Here is a 19,052-nt window from a genome sequence, read left to right as displayed (position 1 = left end):
CAGAGTTTTCATTGTGATACCTTAAACCTCCAGTAACAGAGGTCCGTGAGGTATATGCAAAGGGTTCCTATTAAATGATTGAAGACGCATTCTTTCGAATGCATCTTGATCGAATTTGAAAGCACGAAAAGGCAGAATAGCAAAATGGCATATTTCCATTTCTTTCCGTGGGAAAGAAATTGCTTGGCCGATTCAGTTACTTTGCCATTTTCGTGACTGCAGTACGATCTCGGAGTTGGCATATTTAAGTAGGGGGGTATGGGGGGTGAAGCCCCCCACTTTATGTAATGTTTTAAATTTTTATTTATTTATTTTTTTGTGGTTTCTAAGTGTTTGAGATTGTAAGCTTTCGCTTATATGGGTTCGATAAATCATCGTTCGCTTTTTTAAGCATTGGATGATTTAACATAGACCCTATGCAAATGACCCCTGATTTGGTGTATATGTCATGAAATAGCTTTTATTTATTTTTAGACCCCCCCCCCCCCTTCCAGGACAAAGTATTATGGCTCATGCACCTTCAACCAGTTATCCCATTCATTCTGCAATAGTGAGAGCCATAAATCCCAAGGCTTTCACTCGTTTTGTTTCTGCCAGGGAATCATCTGCTCCATGGAGTTAGTTTAGTTAGAACTGAGGCCATTTTTCAGGTAATGACCAGTTTTCTAGTTGTGGTTAGTGCTTTACTTTTCATTCTTTTAACTTTTTTATTGTAATGAGAATGATTTTAATTTCTAGTTGAGTTTGGTGGGCATTGCTGTTTTTGAGTCTGTGTATTTGTGTATTTTATGAATAGTATGGCATTACATCACTTTAAATTGATTGGGAAATACAGATCATATTGGATTTTAATTTTGTTTGTTTAAAACTGTAATGTAATTTTATTTATTGATTGATTCATTTATTTATTTGTGAATTAAGGCATTGTGTGTGTGTTTGTGTAGAGGGTGGGTGTATGTGTTTATGTAGAGGGGGGTTTGTGGTATTGTTGCTAATGCACGAAAGATACCAATGAACTATTGATTGATTTTTGATAATATGCCAGGAGTATAGATTAGTATATATATATATATATATATATATATATATATATATATATATATATATATATATATATATATATATATGCATAGGTGTGTACTAGGCTAATGGCCCTGGAGCCTACAAGCTTAGCCTATAGGATTACCCTGCTATTGTTCCACCCAACTTCAGTTCCCAGTGCCTCTGTCGAGTAAAGCCACTGGAGTGATCCCTAGGGTGAATTTTCTGTTTCCCATCCACTCATCAAGATTTCTCTTGAAGAGGGCCAGTGAGGTGCTCTGCTTGACATGTATGGGAAGTCTATTCCATAGCATGGGCAGTCCCTGGGTTATGAACCTGCCCCTCCAGCATGTTCTGTTGATTGTGGTAATGAGGTTGAGGTCTCTGGAGCATGTAGTGTGGAGGGATTGGAATTTCTTTAGATGTAGCATTTCTAACAGAGCTGGGTCAGACATGGCTTTGTAAGTCAAGCAGACATCACCTCTAAGTAGGCAATATGAGACAGAGAATAGTTGGGAGTTTTTTTAGTCTGCCCATATAGGACAAATGTTTATGGCCTATGATCCTCTTTGTGAGGTATTTTTACGGCCTCTCCAGTTGTTGCAGGTGTTTAGTGAGTTACATGCCAAATGGGGCATTGTACTCAATGATTGGCCTAATGAGGGAAGACTAGAGGGAGACAATGACAATATATTTTTTTTGGTTGAGGGAATCAAGCCCAGGACTCCAGGATGAAACTTAACAGTGTTTCTTGCTGAGTAATGGCAGTAGTTCATCAGGTACTTTGTCTGACTCCTTCCCAGACAGTTATAGCTGAACTCTGAATATAGGCTAGCTATGTGAAGTAAGGGGTGGCTTATTCCTTGTCATTGCTTCAGGACAGCAGTAGTGTACAAGATGATAGTGAATGGATATTTTTGATTCATGTAATTAACAGAACCTTTTCTTTCACCACTTGCAGTATGTTATTAAAGTTTATAGGTTTTTGCTAGGCTAACAACCTCAAGGGCCTTTTTAAGCCTAGCCATGCATCCCAAATCTCTGACGAGTTCTAGTACTCTTTGATAAGTGTAAACAAGGGCTTGGGTGGTAAAACATTTACAAACAGGGTCCTGGAAGATGAACCATTTACAGGCTGCCTGTGTCCATTAGAGACATTTGACAGCATTTGCTCTTTTTATTGCTTTGTTTTTGTATTCTAGATGAGACTTTGGGTTTGTTGATCATTTAGAAGTTATGTTAGAAAGTTTCAAGATGACAAGAAGGCCTGTAGAGAACTGTTTTAAACAGGAAGGTAGCTGTGTACAGGTGTTTTGTAAATAATGATGCATTGTCAGCCATAGCACAGTGTGTTCAAGAAATAAATGTAATAATTCTTGAAAATGATGTGTTAGGCATGGCATTGTTGTACAGGCAGTGCTCGGGTTAAGGATGAACAAAATCTATTTTTAGTCTGTCCTCAAGTCAAATTTGTATGCAAGTCGAAACACGTACATATGGTTCTTATTAAATGTCACTTAGTTAAATGTTTGCCTCAGTCTAGTATTTATTTTACTTTTCTTTACTTATAAAACACTTTAGAAACACTTCAGAATAAAAAAAATCTTAAACATAATACCGTATACTGTAGCTATGCTTCCTTACTTCCTATCAACATAGCTGATTCAAGGCAGCTTATTATTAAGTGGAGTGTTTTTGAGGACTTTTTCACACACACACACACACACACACACACACACACACACACACACACACACACACACACACACACACACACACACACACACAAAACCATACCTCTCACCTGTACAGATTTTCACAGAATGTCCAGATTTTTGCCTCATATTTTTGGTCCATTTTTCATAAAATTGTGGTTGTCTAGCAAAAGTAGTGGTAGATCATTAAAGACTGAAGTTAGAAAATAATGACAGACATTTGAGTTTCAGAATTCATATCCTTCAGAAAAATTGATGCTAATGCAAAACCTATTATTCTATCAACTTTCTGAGTTTTGTGAGAGCATTATTTATTAAAATTGTCCCTATTTTGGGGGGTATTTGTCCCACTTTTATATATGGATTTGTCCAAATTTCTTGCTGTAAGAGGTTTAGAGGTATCTCACACACATACACACACACACACACACACACACACACACACACACACACACACACACACACTTGTCATCTGCTAATTTTAGGCTTATCAAGATTGCTTGAGCTAAAGGAGAGGTACACAAACCCATACCTCTCAATTGCACAAATTTTTGCCTGACTAAATTGCTTCCTAAACTGATAAGTATATATTTTTATGCACTTGATTTAACTGTTTTCAGTAATTGACTGAATTATTAGCTGTCTACCTATCTGTGTCTGCATTTATATATTTTCTGGACCTCTGTGTGAAGTTTGTTTTCTGACCTTTGCTGAATTTTTTATTACTATTCTAAGGCATTTGTCACAGGACTCGAGCTCAGGTCAAATGGTTTCACATAGGGTGATCCTTTACACACTCTGGGGCAGCAGGGAGCTTGAAGCAGACTCATTTTAGGGTGGAACTACTAGCCAAATAGCTTTTGTGTTTATCTGATTGCCTCAGGCTTGGGTTTGGAAGGTCTTTTTATCTTGCTAGTAAGAGTTACCTTTCTGTGAATCTGTGCTTATTTTGCTAGAAGCTGCACTGTACCTGACTGAATTGCTTTCTAAACTGAGAAGTATATTTTTTGCACTTGATTTAACTGTTTTCAGTGATTGACTGAATTATTAGCTATCTGAGTCTGCATTTATATGTTTGCTGGACCTCTGTGTGAGGTTTGTTTTTCCCACTGTTCTGCCCTGTTGTTGTGTTCTTAAACTTGGTGGCTTTTGCAATGCCCAGCCCTACTATAAATTTTATCTGGGACATTCCTCTCAGTCCCGTCTCATTAGCTCATTCTACCTAATAGAGAGAGGTCATTTGGGAAGGCCAACCCCCTTAGTTTCTTAACATTGAATTATCTTCTGTTTCTCCTCTCTCCCTTTCCACTTAACTAAAACAAAATTACTTTATTTAGCTGCTTTTACTGTGTTTGTGCTTCCTCCTCGTACTCTATTACTTCGTCTTGCTTTTTCTGCTGCTTGTTCTCTAAAGTATTTAATTGCATCTTTTCTGCTGCATTTATTACTGCTTCTTAATAGCCTGTTTAAATTGTAGTGTTATTCTAAGCCTCTTAGTTTTGGTTTAAGCACTTGGGCTCTAGGTCTACCCCTTAGCTCTCCCTGACCTCTCTCCCTCAGATTCTGACAAATATGGATAGACAGTTTCATACAGTTTCTCCTGCCAGTCTGGTTGATATGGACATCCTTAGACAGTGTATCAGCTGCTTCATGTACACAGACAGCCATCTATTACTATCACCTAGGAGCACAATTTGTGAGAGATGCAATTACATTAGGAACCTAGAGTCTATCATTTCTCCCTCACAAGCCAGTATATCTAGCACTGAGAAGGTTGTCAACACGATCACTACACCTCAAACACCACCCACACTTACACAACACGCACCCACATGTATAGATGTTCTCAACAAAAACATACCCAAACAAAGGAGACCTCCATGACAATAACACACGCAAACTCCACAACCCTCCACACCACATACCACTCATAGTCCACACATCCGTGTCTCACAGACACTAAGGATTAACCATAAACCCAACATATTAGTCATAGGAGACTCCATTGTGTAACTCACAGATGTGCCTCACACCAATCTGGATAAGAAATAGGTCATGGTTAATTGTTTGTCTGGTGCCAGAATCTGCCATATCACACATGCATTCAGGTCTCTCAACAACAGGTACTACTATGAATCTGTCATAGTCCATGTTGGTGTGAATGACACACCTCCCTGGACTATATGAAGTAAGGCATGACTGAGCTCACTGAATATGTGTCCCGGGCATGTATGTCCCTAACCTTAAGCAGCATTCTGCCGTCGCCCAGAATGATGCCTCAATACAAACAGAAAATGATTGACTTTAACAATTGGCTTAGTTTCTGGTGTCATTCCACGGAGATCCAGTACCTGACAGCCTGGGAAGATATGATCGACAGACCATGATGCTTTGCCAGAGATGGCCTGCATCTGTCTCACTTGGGCTTCAGGCTTTTGGCAAAGGCTATTGACCCCCCCCCCCCCTTAGTGCATTATTTAGGTAAAGTGATGAGGTCAAAATTACTAACTTAAAAATTTCAACAAAATGCAAATTAAAGGTCATGCTGCTAAAACGCTAGGAGTCTAAACAGGAAACTGCACTCATTGCAAGCATTCTTAACCCTGGAAGATGATGACATTTGCACAGTCACAGAAACCTGGTTCAAACCTGCAGAGAGCACCCCAGCCTTACTGGGTTACTCATCCTATCATACATTCAGACCCCAAACTCAGGGGTAGCAAAGCCAAAGGAGGTGGAGTTTAAAGACACACACACACCTCCAGGCTGGTCCATCAGTATGACACACATGAGACACTCCAGGTGCAGTTAACCATTGACAAGACCCCTATTCAAATCATAGCTAGCTACAGGCCCCCAAATTTGACTCAAGATGTCTGCTCTGCTCATCTGCACCTCTTCGAATCCATCAAGATTCAACCCTTTATCCTGATCCTAGGCAACTTTACCCAAACATAGATTGGAAGAACTACTCATGCCAGAACACAAATGCCTAAAGATTTTGTCAATGCAAATACCTTGGAACAGCAAGTCGATACCGCCACAAGAGGTGATAATATCTTGAACTTTGTTTTAACCACTGCAGCATTCCTACTGTATCAACCTTTGTGGTAGGATCTGACCATAAAACAGTCACTTTTGAAGTTACCATCTCCCCCTACCCCCCTCCAGCTAGGGTCAACAAAAAAAAACTTCTCCAAAGCTGATTACAACCTCCTGAGGGATGGTATAAACAGCTTCACAGCCCCCTCCCCTCTGTAGGAACTGCCACCAATGTCCAAATCTACACTAAAGTACTATACGAGCATTTGTATAGATGCATGGAATCAGGAATACCTGACAGGACAAAATTGTACTCTGCAAGGAAGAGTAAACTTGTGTGGTAGACATCTGTAATAAATAAAGTCTATAAGAAAAGGAAAAATTGCTGTCCAGGACCAAGACAGAGCAGGTGCCCAATTGGAAGCAATCTCTCCTTAGCCTAAACAAGGAAATAAGAGCACTAGTGAAATCCTCCAAAGCAAACTTGAGTCCAAATTGGCCATGTCTACTAGAGCCAGTCATAAGGCCTTCTTTACACATGTCTGCAGTCTCAAAGGAAGCATCAAGATCTGCTCAGAAGTGGTGTTCAAGGACACTATATATATAAATGCCATAGATATAGCCAACTTGCTGGCTGACAGATTTAGTGAAAAGTTCACCCCCCCCCCCTCAGTCAGTAAATCAGGTCATTCCCAGTACTTGCCCCCCTCCCCTATCTCTAGGGAACAGGTCATTACTGCCCTTTCAAAAGCAAAAAATACATCCTCCATAGGACTTGATAACATCCCAGGCTGCATCCTAACTGAACTCAGGCAGGAGCTTCCACCACCATTAGGCGCCCTATCCAACTATAGCCTGAGTACCAACTTTGTCCCAGCTGAGTGGAGGACAGCCACGGTCCTCCCTTTGCACAAAGGTGGAGCATCCACTGATCCGGGAAGTTATAGATCCATCAGCCTGATCTGCAAGGCTGTGGAATGGATTAACATGGACCTTATTAATAAGGACATTGGCAAACTCCAAACACTCAATCCCACACAGTTTGGCTACGTCAAGGGGAGGTTATGTCTGTTAAATTTGGTCGACTTCTTTGAGACATTCACCAAGACCATGGACAAGGCGAAGAAAGTGCACACTGCCTACATTGACCTGGCCAAAGCCTTCTGCACTAATCCCCTGCACCCCCACACACCCTGCTACTTAAATATACCAACTCCGAGATCACACTACATTGAAGTAAATGGAAATCTCCACCTACGGAGATTTCCATTTACATTTTCGATGTTTTGCACTTTCGGTGTACTTGTGTCGAGAATATCGTATTTGATATTCTCGAACTTCGAGCAAATAAAGTAGACCCTTCCCCTCTCAGGCATAATAGATAAACTCTGCCTCAACTCAGCAACAATCTGTATGTTACTACTCAAAATAGGAAAAACCACCTGAGGTAGTAGACCCGTACTGAGTGGCATACCCTAGTGATCGGTCTTGGGGCCTCTGTTATTTAGTGTATACTTTTCTGAGGTAAAGGCCAAAAGCAGTGGGCCATGGCTGGCCAAGTTTGCAGATGAATGCAAGCTGGGCCCTGTCATCAGTTCCCGTAGTGATGTGGACATCTTCCAAGAGGGTATCACCCAAACAAATGACTCGTGCCAGAAACATGGCTTTAAGCTGAATACCAAAAAATGCATCATCATCATCCCATTTGGGGAGAGTGACGTCCCTACAAATTATCACATTAATAACAATGTGCTAAGCACGCAGTCAGTCTTGAGGGATTTGAGCATCCAGGTTGATAGCAACCTGACTTTTGACCACCATTTTGTTTCCATTGTATGGAAAGCTTCCTAAATGGCCCACCTTATAAGTAAGGATGTCTCATGTCTGGACAAGGAGGCTATAATATCTCTGTATTCTTCCCTTATAAGGCCCATTATTGAGTACAGCACCCCCTTATAGGTTCATAGGTGTTTACTAGGCTAAACACCTATGAACCTATAAGGGGTGAACACCTATGAACCTATAAGGGGGTGCTGTACTCAATAATGGGCCTTATAAGGGAAGAATACAGGGATATTATGGCCTTCAGCATGTACCTCGCAAAGCACATGCAACAGCTGGAGACAACACAGACGCTCCTCACCAGGAGAATCCAGGGTCTCAAACATCTATTCTACACTGACAGGCTAAAAGTCCTGCCCCTCTACTCAAGACTCCTCAGAGGTGACTTCTGTCTGGCATACAAAGCAATCTCAGACCCTGCCGTGATGAGCCTACTGCATATCTGCAAGTCAAGCACCACTCGAGTTACCCGCATGTGAGATCTCAGCCTGGTCTGTGACATCAATAGGACTTGTTGGCGAGACAGATTTGTGACCCAGAGACTCCCCCATCTGTGGAATAGACTCCCTCTCCATGTCAAGCAGAGTACCTCATTATCCCTTTTTAAGCGCAAACCTGGATAACTGGATGGGAAACAGAAAATACACCCCTGGGTTTCCACCTGTGTCCCTGCTGGACTGGGGCATGGGGTGCTAACTTGGCTAACTAAACTCTTGGCTAGGCTAATAAGGGCCTCAGAACCAATAGCCTAGTAACTTCCTGTGATCCTATGTTTGGACCTTTATCCCCCCAGTACTTATAGCTTTGCCCATATTTCTTTTTGCAAGAAGTTGAGAAGTATGGGTGGAATATCAAGTCCTCTGAGATACACACACTCACACACACACACACACACACTCACTCACTCTTAACCCTACTTTACCTATTCCATAATTAACCCCCTTCCTTTATGCAACCCACCCACCTCTTAACTGCTGCCAGGGGATCGCTTGCTTGCTCTTACTCTTCACTCTCTCTCTCTCTATCTCACACACACAGTCTCTTCTTCAGTCATACATGCATTCACTCACACATCTTTCACACACAGTCACTTCCTCATTCGTACACGAATTCACTCACACATTGCTCTCACTCTCCCGATCTCTCACACACACAATCACTTCCTCATTCATACATGCATTCACTCACACATCGCTCTCACTCTCCCAATCTTTCACACACACACAGATACTTCCTCATTCATACATGCATGCACTCCCACATCACTCTCACTCTCCCGATCTCTCTTACACAGTCACTTCCTCATTCATACATGCATTCACTCACACATCGCACTCACTCTGCCGTTCTCTCTCACACAGAGATTTGGGCAACTTTAAGGATTTTAATTTTGTCACGTTATTTCTGACATTGCGACAGCCCGTTCATATCTATGGGTTGTTCGCATGTTGGATGTCTATAACCTGGGGACTGCCTGTATTCAAAAACTGAGTAAGGGTTTTCAATGTTATAAAGCTGCAACAAATGATAATGTGAAATACTTTGGGTTTGGTATGATCATACAAATGATATGAGCATCTAGACTGTCTCCAGTATTTGCTGCTGCTGCCACTAAATTCCACATTAAATTGTGTCTGAGTCATGTCCATTTTCATTGTCTTGTAAATGTAGAAGCTCCTTGCTAGATTTGGACATCTTGATAGAGTGAACTATGCTCTTTCTCTCTCATTTTTAATTTCTGGTTTCACTGTAACCAAGGAGAAGGGGGTGCTATTTTGTTTTTTGATTCACTAAATCATTATGGCATTGCCTCTACTTTTCAGTGATCCATTTTCTAAAAAATAGAACCACATGTATCACAGACATGGGCAATAGTTGTAATTTATCTTTTTAAAATACATTAGCCCACTTTGTTCTGTTTTCATTTTTTGACTTCAACACAATCTCATTGACGGACCTTTTCCATACAGTAAGCAGGACATTGCTATTTCTAACTTCAGTACTATGTTGTCTAAAGGTGCTCAATTGTTTGACAGGTTTTTGGAGTAGAAGAGAGCCAAGATCATTCACGGCCCATCATTAGAGAAGCGCAAAGAGATTTAGAGGAAGGCTGCCGCACATCATCTATACTGTTGGATAGTACAAATACCCAGCTAGATGCACCTGGATTTGCTAATGTAGAGGTAAGCCTCTAGTAACGTTGATGCTTTTAAATCTTATTGAAAACACTAAGATGTTATTTTGCTTTGTTTTTTTTTTTATGTAAAATATATGATCTGATGATATCCTTTTCATTTTTCCTCACTGATGGGTTACAGATCCAACCCTCGGATCCAGTTCGGCCACATTTACAAGACTAGGATCTGAATCTCGAGCTCTTCCCTCTACCCATAATGCCCTCTTCCATCCCCAAGTTATCAGATATTGTTTGCTGCCAGTGGTACAAGATCGCAGGACTGAATCTCGAGTGTGAGAGTTTAAATTTTTGTCTTTTATCAAGCATTATTGCTTTGAATGTACATTTTGAAATGTTTGAGTTAGGTTCTCTTCCTCCCTTCTTTGTATTTAGTGATTTCGCTGGCGTTAGGATTTTCTTCATTGTAGCCTTTCTTCTCAGGACTTTTGGTTCCTTTTTTTTCTCTCACTTATCTTTATATTAAAAAAAGTTTTGCTTTTCTTCATTTGTTAGAGAATTCTTGTACAGAGTGTTGTCATTGCTTTTGGTTAAATTAGTGTAGGTGTGCGGTTTATTTTTGAGTAGCTTACTGTTATGTTGTGATTTTTGCAGTCATGTCTGACAGGCCTGGCTTTAAGAAATGCACTTCTTATGGGCACAAGATTCCAAACTCTGATGCCACAAGAAGTGCTTATACTACCTGAGGCAAGAACACCTCAATTCTGAGTGTAGCATTTGTGCTTCTTTCAACCCCAGGACCTTGTGCGATCGAAGAAATAAAATAGTAATTAAAGGTTTGCTACCAGCTTCCACTTCTTCTTCTTCTTCCACTGGGTCTGAAACCCCCTGCAAGTCTTACCATAAATCTAAAAAGTGGACTTTGGAAAAATTCATGAGGGCTTCATTGGAGCTGCCTCAAAAGCTTCAGATCCAAAGTCAGTACCATCTCCCTCAGATCCACAGGTATCCTCAGATCCGACAGGCATCCTAACCATCACATGTTCCCTGGTCCTATCCACCTCCTACTTGGATCCCAGACTCCTGGATCTGATAGCTAGAAGCTGAACACCTGAATTTGTGTTGAAGACTGTTTCTCTAGCTCCATCCTCTCAGCTGCTTAAGACCCCTCAAAAACATTCTAAGCCTGCTTCCTCAGTTTCATCCAGATCCTCTAGGAGTTTGACAGAGGCCAATATGGGTGGGATAATGTGGAAATTCCTCAGGGCTCCTATCCATATGAGGGGCTTGCCACCTCCATCCCTCTCCGATGGCAGTTTCGCTGACCAGCCCATCTCCGATAATGTCGGATCAGAGCAAGTCTCAGATCTGGGAAGTCAGCACCAGGTCCGGGGGGGGCTCCACCATTGGATGCATCCATTCCCCTTGGTGCCAGAGGTCTCGACAACTCTGGTCTGATTCTCTCTGGAGGGCATGGATCTGGGGTTGGCTCTGGACCTCTCGTCCTCTGCTGCCTCAGCTCTGAGGAGGGTGGGAGAGGTTTCCCTGGGTCCGTCAGCCTTCCAGGTGGTAGAAAGTGCCTTCTCTTTACATAGAGATCTGTCGTCTCTCATCTCTGATCCTACTCCTTGTCCCTCACTGGATCCGAGCACTGAGCCCATCATTCCTGCTCCTCTAGGTTAGCCTTCCCCGGGAAGCCTCCATACTCCTTCCCCAGAGGGTTTTCCCCATTCTTTCGACACTTTCCCTGAACACCCCATGGAGGTGGTACCATGGAAGATGATGTGCAAGAGGAGGCAGATAGACTCTCTGATGGAACTTCTCACTGAAAACACCGACTTTAGTGATGGAGAAGGATCCTCTCGATCACCATCTGATGACGTCTCCTTTGGAGACATTCTGGAAATCTTTAACAAAAGGGTGGCTGGTCTTCCTGACCTCCTCTTCCTGAGGAGTCTGTGTTTCTGAAAGTTTTCGGGGTGGGCCTATCTACGTCTTGGGTGAACTCCCACCCTGGCAGATGAACTTATTGACCTAGCTTCCTGACGAGCTTGGAAGGAACCAGACACTGTCGAGCCCATCCCAAATGCCTGGATACATTTCTAGTTCCCCCAGCAGACAGAAGCCATTGGAGTAAGGGTGTCCCTGTTGATGCCACAGTTGTGGCAGCAGCCACTAAAAAGGAATTAGATGAGCAGAGCCCCTCTGTCCATCCACCGAACAAGGAGTCAAGAGCAATGGACAGATTCAGAAAAGCACATCTACACCCCAGCCACATTCAGACTGAGGTCAGTAAATTACCTGCCACATTTTACCCACTTACAGAGAGATTTGATAAAGAAGCTCTCAAACTCTCACCGAGTCCATATCTGCAGAGGATCTCAAGAAGGTTTCTCCTCAACTGGCCACTCTCTTGTCTATTGCCAGTTCTTTGATGAGGTTGATATCCCATACAACATAGGGCGCCTCATGAGTAGCTAGTTCAGGCATAACTGTTAGAAGACATGCCTGGATGAGGCTTTGTGATTTTGCGGAACCCTTTAAGATATCTTCTGTTAATGCCCCCTTTGATGACTCCTCATTGTTTGGGCCATCAGTGAAAGATGCCTTTACTCGCAGTGAGAAGGAAGGAAAGACCCTGTCTATCATCAGAATCAAGTTTTCTGCCCCTCAACAAACGTTCTCTAGAAACCAGTGAGGTGTAAAGAAAATATGGTTCTGGAATTCTGAGGGACCTTTTCAAGAACCGCATGGGGAAACTTCCTCCAGAGGCAGAGAAGGAGGTTTTAGTGGTAGACTTCACCTCAGAGATAGAGGGGGGTCCACAGAACCAGGGTTTCAGAGACTCCTTCTCTGATAAGCCCTATCAGTGCTCCTGAGGTGCTGCCCGACTGTTCATCTCTGAAGGCAGTTGGGGATCGTGTTGCCCTGCACCTGGATGCTTGGACAAATTTTACAAACAACGCATGGGTGCTAAGCATAATGTCCAGAAGTTACTACATTCCCTTTTCCCTTCCACTTCCTGTCACAAGGTGGAATCTCTCCGATGTTCCACCCAGTCAGAGGGAATATGCAGCTCAAGAAATTCAAAAGCTGCTGCAAAGAGAGTCATCCAGGAGGTCCCACCTGATCATCCAGGAGGTCCCACCTGAGCAAACAGGATTTGTAACTTATTCTTGCTTCTTTTTAGTACCAAAGAAAACAGGGGACCCAAGACCATTTTTGGAGCCAAGCAGTCTCAATCAGTATGTAAAGAAGTCAAAGTTCTGAATGGTTACGGGTCAGTCCGTCCTGCCCCTTCTGCACCAGGAAGATTGGATGTGCTCTGTAGATCTCCAGGATGCATACTGTCACATCAACATAGACAGGTGCTCCAGGATACACCTAGGCTTTTACCTGGGGGCCAATCATTACCAATTCAGAGCACTGCCCTTTCGACTCACCACAGCCCCCTGGGTATTTACCAAATGTATGGCAGCTGTAGCAGCTCACCAGAGACTCAAAGGATTCCAGGTGTTTCGCTATCTAGACAATTGGCTCCTCACCTCCTCAACCAGGCATCAGCTTCTACAAGCCAGGGATTACTTGCTTCAGATCTTCAACTCCCTAGGTATTATGAAAAATCTTGCCAAACTGAAGCTCACTCCTGTTCAGAATCTAAAATTTATAGGAACTCAGCTAGATACAGTGACTCAAGTGGCTTCATTGCCCCTTCATTGCATCACATCTTTGAGAAATCAGGTGTGGGACTTATTGTCTTGTCCATCCCCTCCAGCCAAATTAGTGTTATAGGTTCATAGGTAGGTACTAGGCTATCTGCCCAAGGGCATTTATAAGCCTAGCCAGAATGTGTTGGCTTTCACCTCCCTTTTAGATTAATTTCCTGAACCTCTGTCCAGCAGGGCCATTGAAGTAATCCCAGGGGTAAATTTACGATTTCCCATCCACTCGTCAAGATTTCTCTTGAAGAGAGTCAGTGAGGGGCTTTGCCTAACATAGATTGGGATTCTATTCCAGAGCGAGGGAAGTCTCTGGGACAGGAATCTATCCCACCAGCATGTCCTATTTATTGTTGTGCTGAGGTTTAAATCCCTAGAGCATATGGCTCTAAGAGATTTGGTTTTCTTGAGGTGGAGCATGTCCATTAATTCCGGGTTAGACATGGCCTTGTACGTCAGGCAGAGATCATCTCTGAGTAGGTGGTAAGCAACCGAGTAGAGCTGGAGTTTCTTTAGTCAAGCTGCATAGGGCATCTGTTTGAGGCCCATGATCCTCTTGGTGAGGTACTTCTGTGGTCTTTCCAGCTGTTGCTGGTGTCAAGTAAAGTACATCCCAAATGGGGCATTGTACTCTCTTATGGGCCTGATGAGCGATGAGTAGAGGGGCACAATGACCTCTCTCTTGATCTAGATGTGAACCTTTTCGTGATTAGGTAGGCTACATAGAAGGATTTTCTAACCAATTTGGCAATGTGATTATCAAAGGAGAGATTGCTATTTACTTGAGTCCCCAGATCCCTAATTGCATCTTCCGTACTTAGTGGATTACCACCAATTTGGTAGTTTGTGGGCACTTTGTTTTTCACAAAGAGGATGACTATGCACTTTTTGGCATTTAGCTTGAGGCCATGGTTCTGACACCAGGTATTCATCTCCGTGAGACCCTTCTGGAGGATGTTTGTGTCAGCCGGAGAGTCAGTTATGGCTTCCAGTTTGCAATCGTCTGCGAACTTGGTCAGCCATAGTCCTCCCGTGCTTGCCTGTACCTCAGAGAAGTATATACCAAACAGGAGGGTTCCCAGGACTGAGCCCTGTGGGATGCCACTTGTAACCGGTTTAGAGTCGGACATGGCACCCACAACTCTGACCATGTGAGTTCTATCCATGAGCCAGTTGGCTACCCATCTCGTGACATAGGGGTTAATGTTCAAGCTGGTAAGCTTGTCTATAATGCCAGAGTGGGAAATGGTGTTGAAGGCCTTTGCGAGGTCCAGGTAGGCTGTGTGGACTACCTTTCCCTCATCTATGGCCTTGGTAACTGTTTCAAAGAAGTCAACTAGGTTAAGAAGGCAAGATCTGCCTTTAACAAAGCCGAATTGGGTAGGGTCCAGTGTCTGGAGGATCCCAATGTCTCTGTTAATGAGTTCCATGATGTTGTGCTCCATAGCTTTGCAGACCAGGCTAGTCAGGCTTATAGGGCGATAGTTCCCAGGATCCGTTGTGGCACTTCCTTTGTGGAGCGGGATAACTGTTGCTGTATGCCATTCTTTGGGTACATAGCCTGTGGTAAGGCTGAGTTTGAACAGTGAATTTAGGTGAGGGTTTAGTTCATTTTGGAGCTCATGTAAGACTCAGCCTAGGATACCATCCGGTCCCATTGATGCTGTGTTTTTGGCTTTGGAGAGGGCTGTTTTCACCTGTGTGTCTGTGATGTCTGGGGCTCTACAGTCTTCTGGGATGGACATGGGCCCTTTTGGGGGTGAGGGGTGGTACAGTTTGCACTGAACCTGTCAGCCAGGATGTTGGCAATGTCAGTTGGTTCAGTGCATATTTTGCCATTTTGCACTAGCTCAGAGCAGATCTGAGAGTTGCCACCTAGATTTTTAACATAGCTAAAGAAGACTTTGTGATTATCTTTAAAGTCTGTGGCAATTTTTCTTTCGAAGCTGGCCTTAGATGATTTTATGAGGGATCGTAGTTTCTTACTAATACTGATCAGGGATGCCTTCCCTTTTTGGGATTTTGCTCTGTCATGTAATAGCTTCTTCCTTCTTTTGTATAGCTTATTTATGGCTGGGGTCCACCAGACTGGTTTCCTCTTTTTGAAGGAGTGAGTCTTGGTTTTACTTGGGATGGCTCGATCCATGCATTCCTGTAGGTACTCATAGAATGCATTTGTAAAAGATTCTGCAGTTTGGGCAGCATTATCCTTTAGAAGGGGGATTTGAATCTTTCCACCTCGGTCTTGAGAAGTGTGAAGTTTGCTTTTGAAAAGTTTTCACAGTGGTTTCCTTGACTGGGGGTGGGGTCGGGATGTGGATGTCCAGTGTGATTAGTTTATGGTCAGATCTTACCAGCGACGGGTTTATCTCTGGTGTGGAACATTGATCCCCCATGTTGGTGATGATCAGGTCCAATATGTTGTCACCTCTTGTGGGAGTGGTGACCAGTTGTTCCAGGGCGTTTGAGTTTATAAATTCTAGGAAGCGTTGGGCAAAGGAGTTCGTACTTGAGTAGTTTTCCCAGTCAATGTTTGGGTAGTTGAAATCACCCAATATCATGGTGTTTGGTAGGACCTTCATATTTTCAAATGTTCTCAGGAATGCTGAGTGGGGGTCCTGAGACAAGGTGGGTGATCTGTAGCAAGCTACAATCTGAAAAGCAGCTTTGCCCACTGTTAGTTGCACATGGATGATCTCCGAGGCCTTGTGCAGTGCCACTAACCTGGAGGTGTGGGTATCCTTGATGAAGATGGATACACCCCCTCTTTTGTATTTCGGTCTGGGTTCTGGGGCCGAAAGGTATGGTATGAGTTGTAGCCTGTTAGTGCTGGGGTGCTCTCTGGAGCATTGAACCAGGTTTCTGTTACTACACAGATATCAATTCTCTCTATACTGAGGAGTGCCTCGAGTGTGTGCATTTTGAGGTTTAGACTTCTGGCATTGAGTAGCATTACCCTCAGTTTTTGGTTTCTTGTATTGTTTATGGAGGTGGGTTTGTCTTTTGAGCTTTGCCTAAAAAAGGCACTATGGAGGTGGCAAGAGCCTTAGCCAGTATTCAAAAGCTTAAGGGCGACAGGTGCAAGCCGTCTTTGGCGAAGCAACGTGGCTTGTCGAGCATGTCATCCCAGGCTGACAGACACTTTGAACGACACCAATAGCTTTGATCCCCTTTGAATGACACCAATAGCTTAGCCAATTGTTAAAATTGATAATTTTATCTTTATAGTGTGGTGAGGGCAAGATGCTACTCAGGGTCAGGGTCATACCGGCCTGGGCTACATGATCAGGGAGCTCCTCTATGTCTCTTTTCGTGTAGTCCAGGGAGGTAAGTCTCAGGTCGTTCACACCAACACGGACAATGACAGAGTCATATTTGTACCTGTTTTAGAGTGACCTGAGTGCTTGTGTTATGTGGTGGATCCTGGTACCCGACAGGCAGCTTACCGTAACCTTCTCCTTGTTCAGTCTAGTGAGTGGGACGTCAGTGTGCCTGACAATAGAGTCACCTATTACTAGTGTATTGGGTGTGTTATTTAGCCTTAAGGGCTGTGATTGCGTGGCACACTGACTTTGTGAAGTATGTTATACGTGGTGGTTGTTGGGTGGTGGAGGTTGCTTGGATGTCTGCTTTGGAGGTCTCTGCTGCTTTGGCAGGTTTTTGTTTAGAGCCTCCAAGTATGTTTTTGTGTATTTGTGTGTGTTGTTTGCTGGTGCAGATATGACTGGTCTATGTGAGACTGGTAGTGTGGTGCAAGTGTTTCCCTTCTCCTCATGACTGGCTGTTCCAGTCTTGGGTTGAGAGAGCTTGGCCTCCAGTTTGGCTGTATAGTTGCATCTCTCACATACATTTGTGTTTGTTGGAAGGAGGAGAGGGTTGTCTGTGTACATGAGGCAATTGTAACATTGCCTCAAGATGCCCAGATTCACCAGCTGCACTGGAGAGTACACCTGAAACTGCCCTTTGGACATGCCTGAACAGATAAAGTGAACTGTTTTCCTGATTGTCTGGTAGGGACAAATAGGGAGCCCTGTTCTTATGTATAGTATAAGGGGGTGTAGTGCTAGCGTTTATTAGTGCTTATTAAGAGATTTGAGCAAGTGCTGGACTGTAAAAGGAAAGGTTTGAGTGTTTAAGTTGAGAGTTTGACTAGCTCCAAGGGAAAAATTGAAGAGCAGACTTCGTGGAGCCGGGAATAGTTTAACCCTAGCTAACCCGCGGTGAGCAAAACTGCGCAAATGCGGGTTTTAAAGCAGGGAGATGAAAGAGAAATTAGCACAAAATGGCCAATAAACTACTACTTACTGGGCTGAGAACACTCCTCCAGAGACAGATAGGCTGCTCAAAGCTCCCCACTCTCACTAGTGAACAGAGAAACTTCCTTCTATCCAAGTAAGGTATGGGCAACACAGGAACTTGTAGCACAGCCCTGAATTCAGCAGAACCTGAAAACTGGACTAGACTAGCTTAGAAAAGGTGGGAAACAAGAATATTGTTTTGGTTTTTTTCTTTTTTTTTTCAAAAATACAGAAACTTACTCTAAAAACACTTTAAATGCTCAGAACAGGCTAGCGCACTTGAGTGTGTAGCCTACAACAGTTAAACATATGATTAGAACACAAAAACGACTAAAAACAAATTTACAAGTGCAATCAGACAAATAAGTACAATATGCAGCAAAAATTAGCTTTTTAGAGCATGAAAATACTAGAAGATCGCGTTTTAGGCGAAATTAGCAGTCAACAGAAAAAATGCAGAGAAATGATACTTAATCAATCCAAAGTCACTCTTTTGTCACTCTGCTGCTTGTAGGACACCACCAGGAGCTTTGCTGAGTTGCTCTTGGGTCATTGTCGACTGAGATAATTTGAGTATCCTAGCAAGACTCTTCATGCAAATTCTCCAGTGGACTTTGGCAGTACAGTGGTCTAGTTTTTACCAACCTCAGTCTGTTCCTATCAAACTCACTCTGATTTGCAAACATCATATTTGCTGGTGGATCCAGTCAGACGACCTCTTTTTGGGCAGACCATTCTCTCTTCGTCACACAATAGCCACAATGACCACAGATGCTTCCCAAATGGGGTGAGGCATTTCATGGTAAAGATGGTCCAAGGCACGTGCTCCCCCTCAGAGACCAGGTTGCATGTCAGTGTCCTAGAAAGATGAGAGCAGTCCTCGTAATATTGCAAACTCCCCCTAGGGACTATTGCAATACCGACCAATAACATATCAGTAGTCTGGTACATCAACAAACAGAGGAATCTGTTCCTACCTGTTGTGCAGAGAGGCCATGATGTCTGGGAATGGGCATCTCTTCAGACTGCACATACCAGGGAAAATCATTGTGCTGGCAGACAGACTCAGCAGGTCTATTTTGATTCCTCACGCGTGGTCTCTCAAACAGTAGCAAACACGATTTTCAGCCACTGGGGCCAGCCTTGCTGCACCCTGTTTTCCTTTTCCCTCAACAAGTGCAGTAAGTACTTCACTCTGATCTCCCTCCAGGAGAGTCACTGAGGGATGCTCTGATTCACTACTGGCCCCCGGGTCTCCTGT

At 43.3% G+C, this 19,052-nt stretch overlaps 1 protein-coding gene across 8 annotated transcripts in view; it reads left to right on the top strand.

Moving 5' to 3' along the window:
- CEP170 (centrosomal protein 170) overlaps positions 1–19,052 on the top strand; it is a 2,077,048-nt gene that overhangs the window by 1,488,561 nt on the left and 569,435 nt on the right. For 7 of the 8 annotated variants that reach the window (XM_044058284.1, XM_044058266.1, XM_044058301.1 and 4 more), the window contains one exon: positions 9,677–9,823. The exons of the other annotated variant lie outside the window; for it this stretch is intronic. In XM_044058284.1, coding sequence (XP_043914219.1) covers positions 9,677–9,823 — 147 coding nt within the window. The remainder of the gene's footprint in view (positions 1–9,676; positions 9,824–19,052) is intronic. 8 annotated transcript variants of the gene reach the window in all.

This window comes from Protopterus annectens, chromosome 1.part2, assembly GCF_019279795.1.
Source record: "Protopterus annectens isolate FY-2018-M chromosome 1.part2, PAN1.0, whole genome shotgun sequence".
NCBI lineage: Eukaryota > Metazoa > Chordata > Ceratodontiformes > Protopteridae > Protopterus > Protopterus annectens.
The sequence above is the reverse complement of the archived record's forward strand: the minus strand, read 5'-3'. Positions and strand labels throughout refer to the sequence as shown.